At 49.3% G+C, this 20,363-nt stretch overlaps 1 protein-coding gene across 7 annotated transcripts in view; it reads right to left on the bottom strand.

Annotated features, from left to right (window-relative positions):
• The window catches only part of ARMC1 (armadillo repeat containing 1), a 78,901-nt gene that overhangs the window by 45,422 nt on the left and 13,116 nt on the right, over window positions 1–20,363 (bottom strand). For 6 of the 7 annotated variants that reach the window (XM_033933381.1, XM_033933382.1, XM_033933377.1 and 3 more), the window contains exons 3-4: window positions 4,111–4,164; window positions 2,317–2,408 (exon numbers count right to left, since the gene is read on the bottom strand). In XM_033933381.1, the coding sequence (XP_033789272.1) occupies window positions 2,317–2,408; window positions 4,111–4,164 (146 nt within the window). The remainder of the gene's footprint in view (window positions 1–2,316; window positions 2,409–4,110; window positions 4,165–20,363) is intronic. The other variant, XM_033933383.1, reaches the window with a different exon arrangement.

The raw sequence follows: 20,363 nt of genomic DNA, 5'->3' as shown, positions 1-20,363 counted from the left end.
AGACCTGGAGGGAGACAGAAGGAGAGATGATGCTGGGAGGGGAGGAGGGAAAGGGATGGGAAGAGAGTTAATGTTGGATAGGGGGAGGAGGGAAGGGAGAAGGAAAAAAGGAAGGAAACAGCTGGCAGGGAGATTACAGGAGGGGAAGGGGGTCAGGGTGGAATGGAGAGATCAGATGAGGGAAAGGGGGGTCAGCAGAGAAATGAGAGAGATAAAGATGCTAGAGCTGGTGTAAGAGAGATAAAAAATGAAGAAAGCAGTGAAGCTGGAATGAATGACGTAAAAAGAAGAGAGGAGGCACAGGCTGGATGGACAGGGGAGAGAGGCATAGAAAGAAGTCAGATACATATGGAAGGGGGAGAGGGCAGACAGTCGATGGAACGGGCAGATGCTGGATTGAAGAGACAGAGCAGACGCTGGAAGGAAAAGAAGATGAAAGCAGAAACCAGAGACAACAAAAGGTAGAAAAAAAATAATTTTATTTCTATTTTGTCATTAGAATATATCAGATTTGAAATATATATCCTGCTAGAGACATAACTGGTGTCTGCAGTATTCTGTTAGCATGATATTTCTGTGTAGCATTCTATAATAACTTGGTTTGTTCAGTTTTCTTGATAGTAGAGGGGATATATATAAAGGGGAGGGGAGCAGGGGTTTTGTTGGTTCGTGCTCTGTATATTTGTATTTATAAAATCACAATTATTCAGAATACTAGTATTTTAGCCCGTTACATTAACGGATGCTAGAATATATGTCTGTGTGTCTTTATTTCTGTGTCTCTCTCCCTCCCGCTGTCTGTCTCTCTCCCTGGCTCCCTTTGTTGGTCTGTCTTTCTGTGTCTTTCCGTGCCCCTGTGTCTTCTTTTCTTTCTAACTATCTGTCTCTATCCCTGCCTCCTATGCAGCAGCATTTCTCTCCCACCACTTCCCTGTGCAGCAGCTACAGCAGCATTCCCTTCCCCTCCATTTCCCTTCCCCCACCCCACTTCCCTATTCTTACCTCCCCTATTTCAAGAAAGAAGATTACAGAAAAGCTCAACAGCCCCAACGAAGCTAATGCTGCGGGAGAAGGGAGACCAGACATGGCAGGGAGAGAGACTGAAGTTCCTTATTTCTTTTGCCTATGCTCCCCTAACTTTAAAGTCTTGGCATACTTTCTGCGCTACTGCGGCTCCTCAGCAGCCTAGTGCACATGCAGCCCTGAATACATAAACAGAGCCACTCTAGGAACGGGCAGTCTGCTCCTGCTGTAGATGCGGCAAAGGTTTGATTGGCATAGCCTTATACCAGGGTGGGCAGCAGCCTGCAACTAATGTATGCAACATTAGTCACTGCAGGACCGTAAGTAGCAGTTGGTTTACTGCAGGTTTTCATCTGTCCGCAGCTCGTGACGTTGTCCTGCTGGTGCACATGCGCAGAAGAATGCTGCACCCTCCCTTTTCCTCCCACTTCTCTCGGTAGCAACGGGAGCAAGTAGGGGGAACGGTGGCCCTTTCAGAACAGCAGCGCGAGTGCGGTGAAACATATATCCAGCCCATAACTTTTAGAAGGGATCCTAATTTGGCGGGAAAACCGCCCACTTGCCAATGCTGCTATGCTCTGTCGCTGATATCGCAGTCTCTATCTTTCTCTCTAGGTAAGTGCCAGATCGCAGGTGTCGGTTCGTCGTGTCTGCGTCTTCTCTGGGCGGAGGTGGCGGCAACTTACTTGGCTTTATCCTTAAGATGGCAAGAGCCGCTGCGGCCGACAGGTTCTGCGCCGCCGTGCGCATGCGCACTCCTACCTGCGGGTCCCTACAGCTCACGGAAAATGGGAGCACGCAGGTGGGAGTGCGCATGTGTGCTTAGGGCTTTATTATATTAGATTGTTTCTTTTTATACTTTAATAAAATATGTTCAATATAAAATCATAACTGCGGCTTGTGCAGATGGAATCAGATGGTTTGCGGGGACCGAGCTCGTGGAGACGGGGCGGAAATGTTATTTTTTTTAATGTAAGTCTTAATAGTTTGCCGGTCCACAAAATAATTCTTTTATTTCTTTTTTAATTCTTTATTCATTTTTAAACTTTCATCAAGTGTACAAAATTCATAATAAACACTATTAATTAAACCACTTGAACATCTTATCAGTGTATCTTATAAATATAAATGCAACACTCCCCCCACCCTCCTTCTAAGCCCATTATTCATTATAAGATCATAAACCCCTCCCCATTAATTATTTTATGTCTGCCGATCAATGGGTGTAAAAAGGTTGGAGAACACTGCTATAACATAACTGAATTTCAAATTAAAAAAACATTATATACTTACTTCTGAACAACATTCTGTAAACTAAGCATCATACCCAATTCACTTTTCATCCTCTCCCTGTTGGCACGGCATTCTGCTAAATAGCGAAGAGCCTACAGAGAAAAACAATTATAATGTTATACAAAAAAAAACCCCAAAACTGGAAACAATTGCATTCTTTGAATGTAGATACAAATGTAATATGAATTTGTCATTCAATGCTGACATAGCCATTACATCGATAATTATATCCAAAAGGTAAACTGTATAAAAAAATTAAGGGAGCAGGAAGCTCATTATAAAAAAAAAAATTTCTATTTTGTACTACCTGATTTTTTTTTTTAATATTATTTTGTTAAATGTTGTATACTGTTGGGTTAGATTATTTGTGTTACTTCAATAGAAACATGATGGCAGATAAAGGCCAAATGGCCCATCTAGTCTGCCCATCCGCAGTAACCATTATCTCTTTCTCTCTCTGAGAGATCCCTATCCCAGGCCCTCTTGAATTCAGACACAGTCTCTGTCTCCACCGCCTTTTCTGTGAAATTGTTCCACGCATCTACCACCCTTTCTGTATAGAAGTATTTCCTTAGATTACTCCAGAGACTATCACCTCTTAACTTCATCATATGCCCTTTCATTGCAGAGATTCCTTTCAAATGAAAGAGACTCGACTCACTTGCATTACATAGGTGTTTAAATGTCTCTATCATCTCTCTCCTCTCCCGCCTTTCTTCCAAAGTATACAGATTGAGATCTTTAAGTCTGTCCCCATACGCCTCATGATGAAGATCACACACCATTTTAGTAGCCTTCCTCTGGACCGACTCCATCCTTTTTATATCTTTTTGAAGGTGCAGCCTTCAGAATTGTACACAATATTTTAAATGAGGTCTCACCAAAGTCTTATACAGAGGCATAAATACCTCCTTTTCCCTACTGGTCATACCTCTCCCTATGCAACCTAGCATCCTTCTAGCATTTGCCATCACCTTTTCAACCTGTTTGGCCACCTTAAGATCATCAAATACAATTACACCCAAGTCCTGACCTTCTGTCGTGCACATAAGTTCTTCACCCCCTAAACTGTACCGTTCTCTTGGGTTTTTGCAGCCCAAATGCATGATCTTGCATTTGTTAGCATTAAAATTTTAGCTGCCAAATTTCAGACCATTCTTCAAGCTTCACCAAATTTCAGACCATTCTTCAAGCTTCGCCAGGTCTTTCTTCATGTTATTCACACCATCTGGCGTGTCTACTCTATTGCAGATTTTGGTATCATCCGTAAAGAAGCAAATCTTACTCGACAACCCTTCAGCAATATCGTTTATATAAGTTTTAAAAAGAACAGGTTCAAGAACAGAATCTTGAGGCACACCACTGGTAACATCCCTTTCCTCAGAGTGATCTCCATTGATCATTATCCTCTGTCGCCTTCCACTCAACCAGTTCTTGACCCAGCTCGTCACTTTGGTACCCATCCCGAGGGCACTCAGTTTATTTATTAGACGACTGTGTGGAATACTGTCAAAGGCTTTGCTAAAATCTAAATACACCACATCTAGCGCACATCCTCTATCCAAATCTCTGGTCACCCAGTCAAAGAAATTGATCAGATTTGTCTGAAAAGATTTACCTGTCGTGAATCCATATTGCCTCCGGTCCTGTAATTCACAGGATTCCAGAAACTTGACAATTCTCTGTTTTAAAAGTATTTCCATTAATTTGCTTACCACAGAAGTCAGACTTACTGGCCTGTAATTCCCTACTTCTTCCTTACTTCCACTTTTGAAGGGAAGATTAGGTTCTTACCTCGATAATCTTCTTTCTGGGGCAAAAATAAGGTGATTTGAAGGTTCTGGAGAACTAAAAAAAAAAAAAAAAAAGGAATTCTAAGATGGTCAAAAATAGCAGTGATTTGGTACCAAAACACCTTAACCAAAAAACAAACAAATCTGCAATTTGGGAGGTGGGCAAACCTAAGGGAAGGGACAGAAACCTGAAAAAAAATGGTTTTAAAGACCATCCCCCCTCCCCAGATTTTCCTCATGGGCAGTAACAGCCTTACTGACTAATCAGTGCTGGAAATGTGCTGCAGCCTATTTCAGCTCCTAAGATAGTTGGATCTTGGAACAGAAAATCACTGCCTCAAACGAACCGCTCCTCCAATTCTGAATCTTTGGGCTGTGAGTCAATTCTGTGTCTGACAGCCTCAAACCCTCACGGACCCACAGACATAAGAGGGGGGAAGGCAAAATGTAGCCAGGCGTCTATTGGGGGCTTCACAAGGTGCTAATAAGACTGCGCTCAAACCCCTGCATCGCAGGAAGCAACCAATGCTACAAGGGGAAAGGAGCTCCAAGCTTTCAAGCTCCAGAAAGTTTTCTGCAGGTTGGCCAACAAGTACTACAGAGGGATTGGTCCGTCAATTACAGACCTCACACTGCTTCCCCATCATGCAGGCAGAGCTGAAACCTTGATGAGGGGAATTCTGAGCACTGAAGGCAATCAAACATTTGCAGAAAATAAATGGAAAAAAAAAAAAGAAAAAGAAATATACTGAGAATATCATAAAGACGCCTTCTGGCTCACAAGCAAAATGAAAAACTGAAGGGGGCAGCAGAGACCTCTAATGAAGGAGAAGGGATTCAAAAGCTGAAGCGGATTCCTTCTGCACAGCTCGAATGCATAGGGCTATTACCTGTCCATCTACAATGACACACCTATTACAATGTTGGGAAATTCTTTTTCACGGAGAGGGTGGTGGATACCTGGAATGCCCTCTCGAAGGAAGTAGTGCAGAGGAAAATGATGATGGAATTCAAAAAAGCATGGGATAAAAATAGAGGATCTCTAATTAGAAAATGAAGGATGTAAAGTAAAAAACTAAGGCCGATATTGGACAGACCTGCACGGTCTGTGTTCCATATATGGTGATTCGGTATAGGATGGGCTGGGGTGGGCTGGGGTAGGCATCAATCTGAAACAGGAGGATGTTACTGGCTAGACTTTACGGTAGATGTCCTGCAAACAAAGGGATGGTTGGATAGGCTGGAGTGAGCTTGGCGGCAACTTCAGCATTTGAAACCAAGGACAAACCAGACTTTACAGTCTACGGCCCATAAATATCAAAGAAGAGACAAGTTAATCTAGCTATGTATTTTTTAATGAGCATAATTTAAGGGCAGACTGGATGGACCATTCAGGTCTTTATCTGTCGTCATTTACTATGTTACTAGAAAAGCACAGTTACTTACCGTAACAGGTGTTATCCAGGGACAGCAGGCATATATTCTCACATGTGGGTGACGTCATCTACGGAGCCCCAGCGCGGACAGCTTTTCAAGCAAACTTGATTGAAGTTTCAAGTTTGCTACACTGCACCACGCATGTGCATGCCTTCTTGCCCACTAGAGGGCGCATCCCCACCTCGTGGTCCTCAGTTCCATAACCAGCAAAGAAGCCATCCCCGGGGAGGAGGGCGGGTTGTGAGAATATATGCCTGCTGTCCCTGGATAACACCTGTTACGGTAAGTAACTGTGCTTTATCCCAGGACAAGCAGGCATGATATTCTCACATGTGGGTGACCTCCAAGCCAACCAAAAAAGGGCAGGTGGGAGGATGGCAATTTAGGAAAACAGGTTACGTAACACCGACTGGCCAAACCGGCCGTCGCTTCTGGACAAAGTGTCCAGACAATAGTGGGAGGTGAACGTATGAACCGAAGACCAAGTGGCAGCTTTACATATGTCCTCCACAGGAGTAGACCGGAGGAAAGCAACAGAAGCTGCCATAGCCCGGACCTTATGCCCCGTGACTCGACCATGGAGCGTGAGACCAGCCTGAGCGTAGCAAAAAGAAATACAAGCAGCCAACCAGTTGGACAAGGTGCGCTTGGAAACAGGATGTCCCAACCGATTAGGATCAAAGGACAAAAACAATTGAGGAACCTTCCGATGAGACTTGGTACGTTGGAGATAAAAGGCCAATGCCCTCTTACAGTCAAGCGTGTGAAGCACCGCCTCACCAGGATGAGAGTGGGGCATCGGGAAGAACACCGGAAGAAAAATGGACTGATTGATGTGGAAATCAGACACAACCTTAGGCAAAAATTTAGGATGGGTCCGAAGAACCACCTTGTCATGATGAAACACAATAAAAGGTGGATCCACAACCAAAGCCTGCAACTCACTAATCCGACGAGCAGATGTGAGCGCAAGCAAAAAGACCACCTTCCAAGTGAGAAACTTAAGATGAGATTTGTCGATAGGCTCAAAAGGAGGCTTCATCAGTTGAGCTAAGACCACATTAAGATCCCAAACTACAGGAGGAGGTTTCAGAGGAGGATGAACATTCACGAGACCCCTCATGAAACGAGTTACCAGAGGATGAAGAGAAAGAGACCGACCCTCGAGATGCCGATGGAACGCCGCAATGGCACTAAGATGCACCCGAATGGAAGTCGACTTCAGCCCAGACTTAGACAGATGCAACAAATATTCTAGCACCGAAGACACTGGAACTGAACTCGGGTCCAGATGGTTCAAGGAACACCAGGATGAAAATCTGGTCCACTTCTGGGAATAACAAAGCCTAGTCGAGACCTTGCGCGAGGCTTCCAAAACCTCCCTCACAGACTGAGAAACAGGAACCGAAGTCAAGGGGAAAGGAACCAAGCGGTCAGATGTAAAGACTGAAGATTGGGATGTAACAGCGAACCCCGACTCTGAGACAGCAGAGAGGGAAAAACAGGCAGAAGCAGAGGCTCCCTGACACTGAGTTGAAGGAGCAGGGAGAACCAGTGCTACCGCGGCCAACGAGGCGCAATGAGAATCATAGTGGCTCTGGTCGATTTGAGATGTACCAACGTTCTCAAGATCAGAGGAAAAGGAGGGAACGCATAAAGGAACCTCCCCCCCCCAGTCGAGAAGGAAGGCATCGGCCTCGAGACGGTCCCGGGAGTACATCCGAGAACAATAGAGGGGCAGTTTGCGAGTCTCCGGGGAGGCAAACAGATCCACCTGAGGAGTTCCCCAGCGGTCGAAGACCTCGCGCAGAACCCGGGAGTTCAGCGACCACTCGTGCGGCTGGAGAAGACGACTGAGTTTGTCTGCCAGACAGTTCCTCTCTCCCTGAATGTAAACCGCACGTAGGAAGATGTTCCGGGAGACCGCCCATTCCCAAAGGCGCAGGGCTTCCCGGCACAGGGACCAAGAGCCCGTTCCCCCGTGCTTGTTCACATAATACATCACCACCTGGTTGTCCATCCGCACGAGGACGACTTGATCGTGTAGCAAGTGGCAGAACGCTCGAGCTGCCAGAAAAATGGCACGAAGCTCCAACACATTGATGTGACAAAGACGGTCCTCTGCCGACCATAGACCCTGAGTCCGCAGACCGAGATGAGCCCCCCACGCGTATTCCGAGGAGTCCGTGGTCAGGACCTTGCAATGCGGAGGAACGAGAAAGAGCAAACCCCCGGAAAGATTGGAAGAGTTGGTCCACCAACGGAGCGAGCGTCTCAAAGAAGGAGTCACCGTTATCGGACAAGAGACTGGGTCGCGATCCTGACGCCACTGCGAGGCCAAGGTCCACTGAGGAAGCCTCAGATGCAAGCGGGCGAACGGAGTAACGTGGACCGTCGATGCCATGTGGCCCAGAAGAATCATCATGCGCTGAGCCGATACTACGGGCAACAGCGAAACCTGGCGACTCAATCGAAGCAGGGCCTCCAACCGAGGGGGGGGGGGAGGAACGAACGGAGGCGAACCGTGTCCAGCACGGCACCGATAAACTGAAGGGATTGAGTCGGGCACAATTGAGACTTGGGAAAGTTCACTTTGAACCCCAGACGTTGAAGGAAGACGATAGTCTGTTGGGTTGCTGAAATAACCCCCTCCCTGGTCGATGCCTTGATCAGCCAATCGTCCAGGTAGGGAAAGACCTGTAGCCCCCGAGATCTCAGGGCTGCAGCGACTACTACCATACACTTCGTGAAGACTCGAGGGGACGAAGCCAGTCCGAAGGGGAGGACCCGATATTGAAGGTGCAACTCCCCAACCTGAAACCGTAGGAACTTGCGGAAGGCGGGATGCACCGGAACATGAGTATATGCTTCCTTCAAGTCCAGGGAGCACATCCAGTCCCCTTCCTCCAAAAGAGGGTATAAAACCGGAAGCAGCGGCTTGGAAGCAGGGAGCCGGGACAGGAGAGGTGCGGCGGTGAGGAGCGGGTAGCGGCGAGAGTTAGCTCCGCCCACCCGCGTCACCAGCCGCGACACCAGTGCCGGACTCCCCCTTAAGAGAAGGGAGCCGGCGCGAAGGCAGACACAGCAGCCGCCGCGTGGCTGAAGCAGCGGCTTGGAAGCAGGGAGCCGGGACAGGAGAGGTGCGGCGGTGAGGAGCGGGTAGCGGCGAGAGTTAGCTCCGCCCACCCGCGTCACCAGCCGCGACACCAGCGCCGGACTCCCCCTTAAGAGAAGGGAGCCGGCGCGAAGGCAGACACAGCAGCCGCCGCGTGGCTGAAGCAGCGGCTTGGAAGCAGGGAGCCGGGACAGGAGAGGTGCGGCGGTGAGGAGCGGGTAGCGGCGAGAGTTAGCTCCGCCCACCCGCGTCACCAGCCGCGACACTAGCGCCGGACTCCCCCTTAAGAGGGGGGTGCCAACGGCTCGCGGCCGTTCGGCGCGCGGCGAAGGCGAGCGGCAAAGGCGCTCACCTTAGCGAGAGCGCCTTTGCGAAGGAGCCTTAGAAGGAGCACAGGCAGCCCAGCAGCGAATTCTAAACTTCTAACTAAAAAAAAAAAAAAAAAAATATACCTTTTCTTTTCTTCTGTTCCCATTCTTCTCTTCTCTCTCTATTCTTTCATCCAGCATTCCAGTCACCATGGAGACCCTGGAGGAGATCACGGACGGCGAACGAAGGGAGGAGGACTCAGGGCGGTGGACAGAGGTCTCCATGCAGACCGAATCCATCCCCCGACACTACACTACAGTCTCCACGCAGACAGAGGAGGCTGCTCAGCTGGATGGAGCCCTCATGCAAGAACTACGGAGCCTCAGGGAGGAGGTGGTTCGCCTGAGAAGCATCCGAGAGGATGAAGCCTACATCGACGGAGTCGTTCAGGAGTTGTCCCAAATTACAGAGCAGACCGACAAGTCCATTCTTGAGACACCCAAATCATCAGTTTTGAAGCCAACATTTGGGTTACAGGAAATGGCTGGCGGCAATGACACCTGGCAGTTGGTGACCTCATCCACAGGTAAACATAGAAGATCCCCCCTCCTTTTTTCAATCTCTTCATCCTCTTCTTTTTCTCCCCAACAGGCTGACCCTACATCAACCCCTCATCTCGTCCTGAAGAATAGATTCCAGATTCTTCAGGAAGAAGCTGCCGACAAGGTACAGGAGCAGGCCCAGCACGAAGAACTCGAAGAACAGGCCCAACACGCAACCCCATCTGCTGACCGACTTCCTCCTCCTCCACAACGGAAGAAGCGCAGAGTTATAGTCATCGGGGACTCCATGCTGAGGGGCACCGAGGGACCAATCTGCAGACCGGATGCACAATCAAGAGAGGTTTGCTGTCTGCCTGGTGCCAAAATACGGGACATCACCACCAGCCTAGGGAAATTACTTACACCTCATGACCATTTTCCTATGCTTCTTATCCATATAGGTACGAATGACACTGCCAGGAACACCCCAGAAACCATCGCCAGAGACTTCGGAGCCTTGGGTGAGAGGCTGAAGCAGACGAGTGCGCAGGTAGTCTTCTCATCAATCCTACCAGTTAGAGGCAAGGGAAGAGCCAGAGATGAATGCATCCTGAGAACGAACGAATGGCTACGAGGATGGTGTCGAGATATGAACTTCGGATTCCTGGATCATAGAGAGGTGCTGCAAGGACTACAGGGACCAGACGGACTCCATTTAACCAGCAGAGGTAAGAACATCTTCGGACACCGACTAGCCCGCCTACTTCGCAGGGCTTTAAACTAGGTAAGTTGGGGGAGGGGACCTACTCATATACTGGGGTGGAAAGGAACTATCCTGATGGGACGAGTCGACACTCAAATTCCGAGGTAAGGACCCAATATGCAAACAGTTCTCTTGGAGCCACACAGACTCGGTCAGGAATAGCCTTACAGGGACTCAGCAAACACAAAGTGTGGAGGGCCATGTATGTTAATGCACACAGTTTAGGCAATAAAATTCTAGAACTAGAAACTGAAATAAGGGATGCCAACCTAGACGTGGTGGCAATATCCGAGACTTGGTTCACTGACGCACATGGGTGGGATATGGCTATACCGGGGTACAATCTACTTCGTCAGGACAGAGAGGGCAGGTTAGGTGGAGGGGTAGCACTATACATTAAGGAAGACATCAAAACTACCAGGATCACTGATGTCAAGTATACCGGGGAGTCCCTCTGGGTTAATCTGGCACGAGGTAGTAAAAAATGCCTGTATCTTGGTGTGGTATACAGACCTCCAAGACAACTGGAAAACATGGATGCAGAATTAATTGAAGACATAGAGAATATAACTCTACGGGGTGACACTGTGCTGCTAGGGGACTTCAACATGCCTGACGCAGACTGGAACACATTTTCAGCAGCAACCAGCAGCAGCAGGAGGCTTCTGAACTCCATAAAAGGAGTACATCTCAGACAGATGGTAACGGAGCCCACTAGGGCCCAGACGATCCTAGACCTGGTACTCACAAACGGGGAAAGCATCTCAGAGGTCTCAGTAGGAGATACGCTAGCCTCCAGCGACCATAACATGGTATGGTTCAACATTGGGAAAGGATCCCCTAAATCAATTTCAAAAACAAAGGTGCTCAACTTTCGGGGCGCCGACTTCGCACGTATGGGAGATCACGTTCATCAGACGTTACAGGACCAAGCAGAGACCGGCAATGTGGAAACTATGTGGTCGTACCTGAAATCATCCATACACGAAGCAACTAATCGCTACATAAAATCAGTAGATAAACGGCAAAGAAACAACAAACCCCAATGGTTCACTGAAGAGATCTCACTCCTCATTAAGGAGAAGAAAAAAGCATTTCTTTCCTACAAACGCACCCAGAGAAGAGAAACTAAAGTAGAATATAAGACCAGATCGGCAGCGGTCAAAACAGCAGTTAGGGAGGCCAAACGTCAAGTGGAAGAAACTCTGGCAAAAAACATTAAAAAAGGGGACAAATCCTTCTTTAGGTATATCAGCGATAGGAAAAGGAACACAGACGGTATAGTACGCCTTAGACAACCGGACGGAAACTACGCGGTGGCGGATTCAGAAAAAGCAGAACTACTAAATGAATATTTCTGCTCAGTCTTCACCTGCGAAGCACCAGGACACGGACCACAGTTGATGATAATACAAGACGTGGATGACCCGTTTCAGAACTTTGAGTTCACTCCTGGGGACGTCTACAACGAACTGGCAAGGCTAAAGGTAAACAAGGCCATGGGACCGGACAATTTACACCCAAGAGTGCTCAGAGAATTGAGAGATGTCCTGGCAGAACCGTTGGCGGTGCTCTTCAATCTCTCACTAAGTACGGGGAAAGTTCCGTTGGACTGGAAAACAGCCAACGTCGTTCCTCTACATAAAAAGGGTTGCAAGGCTGAAGCTGCGAACTATAGACCGGTAAGCCTCACCTCTATAGTGTGCAAACTCATGGAAACACTAATTAAGTATAAATTAGATACGATCCTGAACGAGGGAAATCTCCGGGATCCCAGCCAACATGGATTCACCAAAGGTAGGTCATGCCAGTCCAATCTAATAAGCTTCTTTGACTGGGTAACAAGAAGACTGGACTCAGGAGAGTCCCTGGACGTCGTGTACCTGGACTTCAGCAAAGCGTTTGACAGCGTCCCACACCGCAGGCTGCTGAACAAGATGAAATCTATGGGATTAGGAGAGACTCTAACTGCATGGGTTAAAGATTGGCTTAGTGGCAGACTTCAGAGGGTGGTGGTCAACGGTACCCTTTCTAAAATGTCAGAGGTGACCAGCGGAGTGCCACAGGGTTCGGTCCTGGGCCCACTCCTCTTCAACATATTCATTAGGGATCTGACTCAAGGGCTCCAAGGCAAGGTAACCTTATTCGCTGATGACGCCAAACTATGCAATGTAGTAAACGGCTATAATCTTCAGGATGCTATGGAGCACGACCTGCGTACTTTAGAAAGTTGGTCCTTGATCTGGCAGCTGGGCTTCAATGCCAAGAAATGTAAGGTCATGCATCTCGGCAACGGAAATCCTTGCAGAACTTACACCCTGAATGGAGAAACTTTAGCCAAGACTACGGCAGAACGAGACTTAGGAGTAATCATCAGTGCTGACATGAAAGCATCCACTCAAGTGGAGAAGGCTTCATCTAAAGCACGGCAAATGATAGGCTGTATCAAGAGAAGCTTCGTCAACAGGAAACCTGAAGTCATGATGCCACTGTACAGAGCCATGGTGAGACCGCATCTGGAATACTGTGTTCAATTCTGGAGGCCACATTACCGTAAGGATGTGCTCAGAGTTGAATCGGTTCAGCGGATGGCCACCAGGATGGTCTCGGGGCTAAAGGGTCTCCCGTACGAAGAAAGACTGAGCAAATTGCAGCTCTACACTCTCGAGGAGCGTAGGGAGAGGGGAGACATGATTGAGACATTTAAGTACATCACGGGACGGATAGAGGTGGAAGATGATATCTTTCTTCTCAGGGGACCCTCGACCACAAGAGGACATCCGCTCAAGCTCAGGGGAGGGAAGTTCCGTGGAGACACCAGGAAATACTTCTTCACGGAGAGAGTGATTGAGCATTGGAACGAGCTTCCAGTGCAGGTGGTCGAGGCACGCAGCATCTCAGACTTCAAGAACAAATGGGATACCTATGTGGGATCCCTACGAGGTCATGCCAAGGGATAGGGTCACTAGGACTGAATGAGCGGGTCAGTAGATTATTCTTTAGGGGGTCAGTAGATTTAAGAGGGTGGGTAAATGGTGTGGGCAGACTTGATGGGCTATGGCCCTTATCTGCCGTCATCTTTCTATGTTTCTATGTTTCTATGTTTCTAACATACGGAACTTCTCCCGGACCAGGAACTTGTTGAGCTTCCGGAGGTCCAAAATGGGGCGCAAGTCCCCGGTCTTCTTTGGAACCAAAAAGTAAAGGGAGTAAAAACCCCGCCCCCGCTGGTCGGGGGGTACCCGCTCTACCGCCCAAAGGCTCAACAAGGCCCTGGCTTCCGCGAGGAGTAGAGGAAGCTAGGCTCGATTGCACGGAGAAGCCCCCGGCGGATGTTCCAGCGGCGAGCCTAAGAAATTTAGCGAGTAGCCCTCGGAGATGATCCGAAGCACCCAAGCATCTGAGGTGATCCCAGTCCAGGCCGCATGAAAGGCCCGCAGCCGACCCCCGATGGGAAGGGGGTCCGGCGAGAGTGCGGAGGGGGCCCGCCCCCATCCACACATCACGTCAAAAAGACGGCGCCGGCTTGGACGCCCCCTGTGCCTGAGGTTTTGGTTGGCCCGCTCTACCCTGTTGCTGGGGGTGCCGGGCCGGAGGCCTCGAGAATGACGGCGTGGACTTTTGCGGGTATCGCCGCAGGGGAGGTCTGAATGGCTTCTGCGGCGGGGCCCGAGGTTTAGGACGGACCAAGGAGGCGATGGAGCGCTCATGTTCCGACAGTCGTTTGGTTGCCGCCTCCAGGGACTCGTCGAATAATTCTGATCCAACACACGGTAGATTGGCCAGACGCTCCTGCAAGTTCGGGTCCATATCAACCGTACGGAGCCATGCCAGCCAGCGCATCGCCACTGCAAAGGCGGAGACCCTCGAGGCCAGTTCAAATGCGTCGTAAACTGCGTGGAACAAGTACAGACGCAATTGGGACAAGGTGGCCATGAAAGTAGCAAAACCCTCCTTATGGGAATCTGGAATGACCCCATAATAGCGGGGCAAGTCTTTTACCATGTGTCGAAGATAGGAGGAAAATGTAAAGGTATAATTGAGGACTCTAGCAGCCATCAATGAATTGGAATAGAGGCGGCGACCAAACTTGTCCAGGGTCCGCCCTTCCCGTCCGGGAGGGACGGCCGCCGAGACCTTTGAGGGCTGTGATTTCTTCAGCGCCGACTCGACGAGCAGCGACTGATGAGACAGTTGTGCTTTCTCGAAGCCCTTACATGGGATGGTCCGGTACTTGGACTCCATCTTAGACGGCACCGCTGTGACTGTAAGAGGGGAGTCCAAATTTCTCAGGAAGGTCTGGTGTAGGACCTTATTGAGAGGCAGATGAGGAGTTTCCCTCGGGGGAGAGGGCAAGTCCTGCTCCTCCAAAAACTCCTTCGTATACTGAGAACCTGCGAGTAAGTCCAGGTCCAAAGCACGTCCCATATCCTGCACGAATATTGAAAAGGAAGAGGGCTTGGAAGGCGGGGAAGGAGTTCGTGAAACCCGTGCCGCCAAGAAAGAGGGGGAGGCCTCGCGGGAATAACGAGGCTCCCTACCAGACCCCGATCCCCAGGAGGCCACACCCAGCGACCTGGAGGGGGTCGGGGATTGCCTATGCCCCGAGGAGCCCTTGGGGGAAGTCCCCGGGGTACGAGGCACCGAGGCACGCCCCCTCCGTCTCGGCGAGGAGTCTCCTGAACCCCTTCCCTCGGAGGACCGAAAAAGCCTCGGATTGTCGAGGCGGAGCTCCGAGACACGCAATGTCTCACCCCCGGTCGGCGAGGAGCGACCGCGTCTTCGAGGAGAACCCCGAGAACGCTTGGGCTTCCTCGGCCGGCGCCTCGCCCAAGGCCGATCCGAGGGCGAGGAGCCCTGGGAGGACCTCGACGAAGATGAAGAGGAAGAGATCCTCCTAACCCGACGCACCTTGTCCCGAGGCCGCACGCTCTTCTCAGGTTGGTCGACCGAGGCCGAGGTCGAGGGCAAGGTCAGGGTCGAGGCCGGGAGCACCCCGGGGGCCGAAGCTGAGGGCACCGAGACCGAGGCCGCCGACGCCGGGGCAGCCGAGGTCGACACCGGGGCAGCCGAGGCCGAAGCCTGCTGCAGGTGCGAGAGGGCCCCGGACAGCTCCGAGGCAATCAGCACTCGGAGCAGGTCCTGGAAGACCGGAACCCCCATCATGGCGGGTAGGTCCGGGGCCGTCGGGTGCTCCCTGGAGGGCGACCTCGGTCTCGAGTATTCCCTCGGGGCACCCGACTTCGGCACTCGGGGCGGCGCCGAGGACGACCCACCCGCCGTCGAGGAGCCCGAGGATGGCTTCTTCGCAGACCCTGGAGTCGAGGACGGAAGCGAGGACTTACCCTGGGCAGGCTTCATCGAGGTAGCAGGCTTGGACGAAGTCGAAACGCGCGGCGAGGTCGAGGGACCCGAGGCCGAGGTCAAGGCCGGGGCCGAAGCCGAGGCCGACGTCGAGGCCTTCCCCGCCGCGGGGTCCACAGCGAAGAGCTCCGCCATTCGGGCACGGCGGCAGCGGAGCGCTCTAGACTGAAAAGTCGAGCACCTATCACAAGTGTCCGTAGGGTGCTCAGGACCAAGACAAATCAAGCACCACCGGTGTGGATCGGTAATCGAGAGCAACCGATCACACCGGGAGCACTTTTTAAAGCCCGTCAAGGGACGGGACATGAAACCAAAAAAAGGCCGGGAACGAACGAGGTCCCACGGCCGCGGCTACCGGGAGCCCCCGGAGCCGAACGAAACAAAATGTTTGGGTTTTTTTGACAAAAAAACAACCGACAACTAATAAAAACAACAAAACAAGCACAGCGACCGAGCAAATACACTCCGCCGCGGTGTCAGAAGGCAAATTGCTAAGAGCACAATTTCCACAGGGCTTCTGGCTCCGCGGAAAAAACTGAACTGAGGACCACGAGGTGGGGATGCGCCCTCTAGTGGGCAAGAAGGCATGCACATGCGTGGTGCAGTGTAGCAAACTTGAAACTTCAATCAAGTTTGCTTGAAAAGCTGTCCGCGCTGGGGCTCCGTAGATGACGTCACCCACATGTGAGAATATCATGCCTTCTTGTCCTGGGATAATCTCTTTTACTCTTTTGGATCTTGCCAGGTACTTGTGACCTGGATTGACCATTGCTATAACCTAGATAGTGGGCTTGATGGACCTTCAGTCTGTCCTAGTGTGGCAGCTTTTACATTATAAGGGAATGTAGGAATAAGGTGAGGTAGTGGCGTAGAGAGGGCAGCGACGTCCCCCACACCCCGCCTCCCTGCACTCCTACCCCGCCTCCCGCCACACTTGTGCCCTCCTTTCCCCCTTGTACCTCTTTAAATCTTTGCCAGCGTGAGCTGCTTCTCCCGCCTGCTGCTTGCACCAGCGTTGGTTTTTCCTCTGACGTTACTTCCTAGCCCCATTACCAGGAAGTAATTTCAGAGGGGAGCCATATTGGTGTAGGCAGCAGGCCAGAGAAGTTGCGCACGCTGGTGAAGATTTAAAGAGGTATGGGGAGGGAAGGGAGGGCACTAGGGTGACGTGGGGGGCAGAGATGTGCTGTCGCCCCCACCAAGACGGCACCTGGGATGGACGCACTGCCCCCCCCACACACACACACTGAAGTGAGGATCCACACCACAACAAACCAGAGAATCCCAGAAGAAATCAGTCAACACTAATTGAAAGTCCAAAACTGTTCTATTGAAGACATGTGAAATGTTTAAATTGTATTAATATTCAAGCATTTTTAAGAACACAAGAACAGCCTTTATTGGATCAGATCAATGGTTCATCTAACAAGTATCCCATCTCCATGGAGACCAATCCTAGTCACAATTACCTGGCAAAAACCCAAATAGTAGCAGGGATTTATGCTGAACAAAACTGATCAAGACTATACCATTTTTAAAAGCAGGGAGTAAAGTTTTACCCTCTTGTTGTTTTAATAGCCATGGGCAGTGTTCTCCCCAGAAATTTTTTCCAGCCGAGTGGCATAAAAAGTAGCCAGGTGGGGCGGGACGGGGAAATTTGGTGGCTCAATGCTGGCGTTATCGTCTAGCACGTGCGGCAATTCTGCGTGAGCTAAGCACGCAGTAAAACCACTATCGCAGCTTAGTAAAAGGAGCCCTAAATGTGTACTATTTGTATTAGTTAATTATTATTAGTTATTTTCCAATGCTCAATATGGCTGCCTTTCTTAAGGTTTGACACTTGTTTCATAATATTTTTATTCAATTTAAGAAGTATCCAATTCTAGAAGTGAATAATTAGATATTTGCCCTCTTTCAAATGGTATACAGCAGCGTCTCTCAAACTTTTTTAACTCTGGCACACTAAACAGAGCAAATTTTTTTCATGGCTGGAAAAAATTTCTGGGGAGAGCACTGTTGCCATTAGTTTTCAAGGTCCAATCACGTCAAAGAATGATGCTTATCTGGGCAGTTCTATAATAAAAAGAATGGATAAGATAACACGAGAAGTGAAATTGTCATGAATCAGAGGGATACATACCCTGTAGGTCCTAAAAGCAGGCTTGTGGATTAGATATAAACTATGAAGGCAGTGGTGTACCTAGCTTATGTGACACCAGAGGCCCATCATTTTTTTGACCCCTCCCCCCATCTGTATGAAAAACATGATTTTTAGTAACAATCCACACATCACACAAGAGTGTACCTAGGAAAAGGCAGCATCTTACATACTGCAGTGAGCAGTACATCAATACACTCATTGTAAAACTAAACAAGCCAGACTAGTACAGATCAATCCTACACAGTCAATCCTAACTGAAAACCATGTCTTTCGAACACACAGAACACAGAAAACACCTTCGCCTAGTATGGAATATGTAATCACAAACTAACCCCTCTCCCTTTTACAAAACTGTAATGTGGTTTTTAGCCATGGTGGTAACAGCTCAGACTCTCATAGAATTCTGAGCAATTACCACCATGGCCGGTGCTAAAAAACGCTCTACAGTTTTGTAAAAGGGGGGATAAAATAGAAAAACGTAGACAAAGGTTAAATTGAACCACCAAGAAGCTGGACTCTGCATACAATGCAACACCACAGAAACAGTAATGCAAAAAAATAAATAAATATAATTTTTTTCTACATTGTCTTCTCTGGTTTCTGCTTTCCTCATAGTCTTGTCACTCTCTTCCTTTCATCCACTGTCTACCCTCTCTCTGTCCCTTCTATATGGCATCTTCTCTCCTTGTATACCCCTTCCATCTCTCCCTTCACCCCTATTATTCTGGCATCCATCTTCTTCCTTTCCCTCCTCCAATGGTCTGGCATCTCTCGTCTCTTCCCTCTCCCACATCCCCATGGTCTGGCATTTCACTCTCTCTTCCCCCTTCCCCCCACTAACATCAGCATCTGCCCCCTTTCTTTCCCTCCAACCCAATTCCATCCAGTATCTTTCCCCCTTATGTCTCTCTCTCCTTTCCCTGCACACCAATTCCATCAGCATCAGCCCCCTTTCTCTCCCTCCACCACCCTTCCAAACCACCCTGACTCCCTTTTTCTCCCTCCACCACCCTTCCATGCTCCTCTCTCCCTCCAAACCAGCAAGGCCCCATGATGACTTCTTCTCTTGCCTCTGTCTCTGGAAGATGTAAGTGACATTGGAGGGGGTGGGCCGGCAGACGCATGGAGTTGCGGCAAGGTTCGGCAATGACTGCAGATGCCGGTCCACCCCTTCCGACGTCACTTACGTCTTCCAGGACCTTCCTGCACTTCAGTGCGGCTGCCAACTCTGCTTCGGAATAAGTACGGCAGCCGCGCTGAGGTGCAGGTGCCATTTAGAGTAGCTCAGAAGGTTCTGGATCCAGCCGGCTGTGTATCCCCCTAGGGCTGGTCACTTACATCCCCCCGGGGCGGTTTGCCACTGTATGAGGGGACAAAAAATAATAAAAAGAATGGATAACTTGACCGATTTAGACATGTCATACAATTATAACCACAAAAATATGTCATAAAATGTAATTCTAAACTCAAGACTCCAGACGAAAAGCAGACTATAGAAAGGAAACCAGAAAAGACCAAACCCATTGTACTAAGATTCAAATGCTAAAATCGGACATGTCCATAATGAAGAGACATGTGGATCACCGCTAATTATAACGAGTGAGTCTTTAAAATATGAGACGGTAATGGATAGCCAGACCTGGTAGACGGAAGTGAAAAATACTAGAGCTAAAACCAGAGCACCATGATGAAACTTGAATGGAAATATGGATACCTATTTATACTTTTGAGTAAAATTGCGATGCAAATATGTCATAGAAAAGAATAAATAATGTGTAAACTAAAAACCAAGAACAACATATTGTAACACCGAACTCAGAATTAATGAAATAACATGCTAAAAGAACTTAACTCCCCCCCCCCTAAAATAGGGCATATACATACTTAAAATGATGGCTGGTTACAAACAGTATGCCTAGACCAGTGTTTTTCAACCTTTTTTGGGCAAAGGCACACTTGTTTCATGAAAAAAATCACGAGGCACACCACCATTAGAAAATGTTAAAAAATTTAACTCTGTGCCTATATTGACTATATATAAAGTAATTCTCTTGAATAGGAATCAAATAAACACAAAGAAAGTATTTTATAATGCTGCCACCGCCAACAAAACCGTTGGCGGCGGTGGCACTCAAGTGGCTAAAGAGCCGCAGTTTGCCGGCCTAGGGACAACACTGGAGGGTGGCCAGCTGTGCACCCCCTTGGGACGTAAACCCGGGGTGGGGCAGACCGCCCCCCCCCCACCCTGGTATGCCACTATCTGTACCTCACTCCCTCCCTATGACCAAAAATTCTCCTTTCTTCTATTCCCCGTGTACACAACCATCTCTTTCCCTCCCTTCCTCTCTCCAAAGTCCATGCCTTCTGTGTCCAAACACTCATTCCCTCCCCCACCTCAGCATCTTTCCCTCCCTTCCTCTCTCCCAAGTCCATTTCTTCTGTGTCCAAAAACGCATTCCCTCCCCCACCTCAGCATCTCTTTCCCTCCCTTCCTCTCTCCCAAGTTCATGCCTTGTGTCCAAAACGCACTCCCTCCCCCCTTTTGTGTTCCGTGTTTGCCTAC

Source organism: Geotrypetes seraphini, chromosome 2, assembly GCF_902459505.1.
Source record: "Geotrypetes seraphini chromosome 2, aGeoSer1.1, whole genome shotgun sequence".
Classification (NCBI taxonomy): domain Eukaryota; kingdom Metazoa; phylum Chordata; class Amphibia; order Gymnophiona; family Dermophiidae; genus Geotrypetes; species Geotrypetes seraphini.
This window is presented reverse-complemented; position numbering and strand designations above follow the sequence as displayed.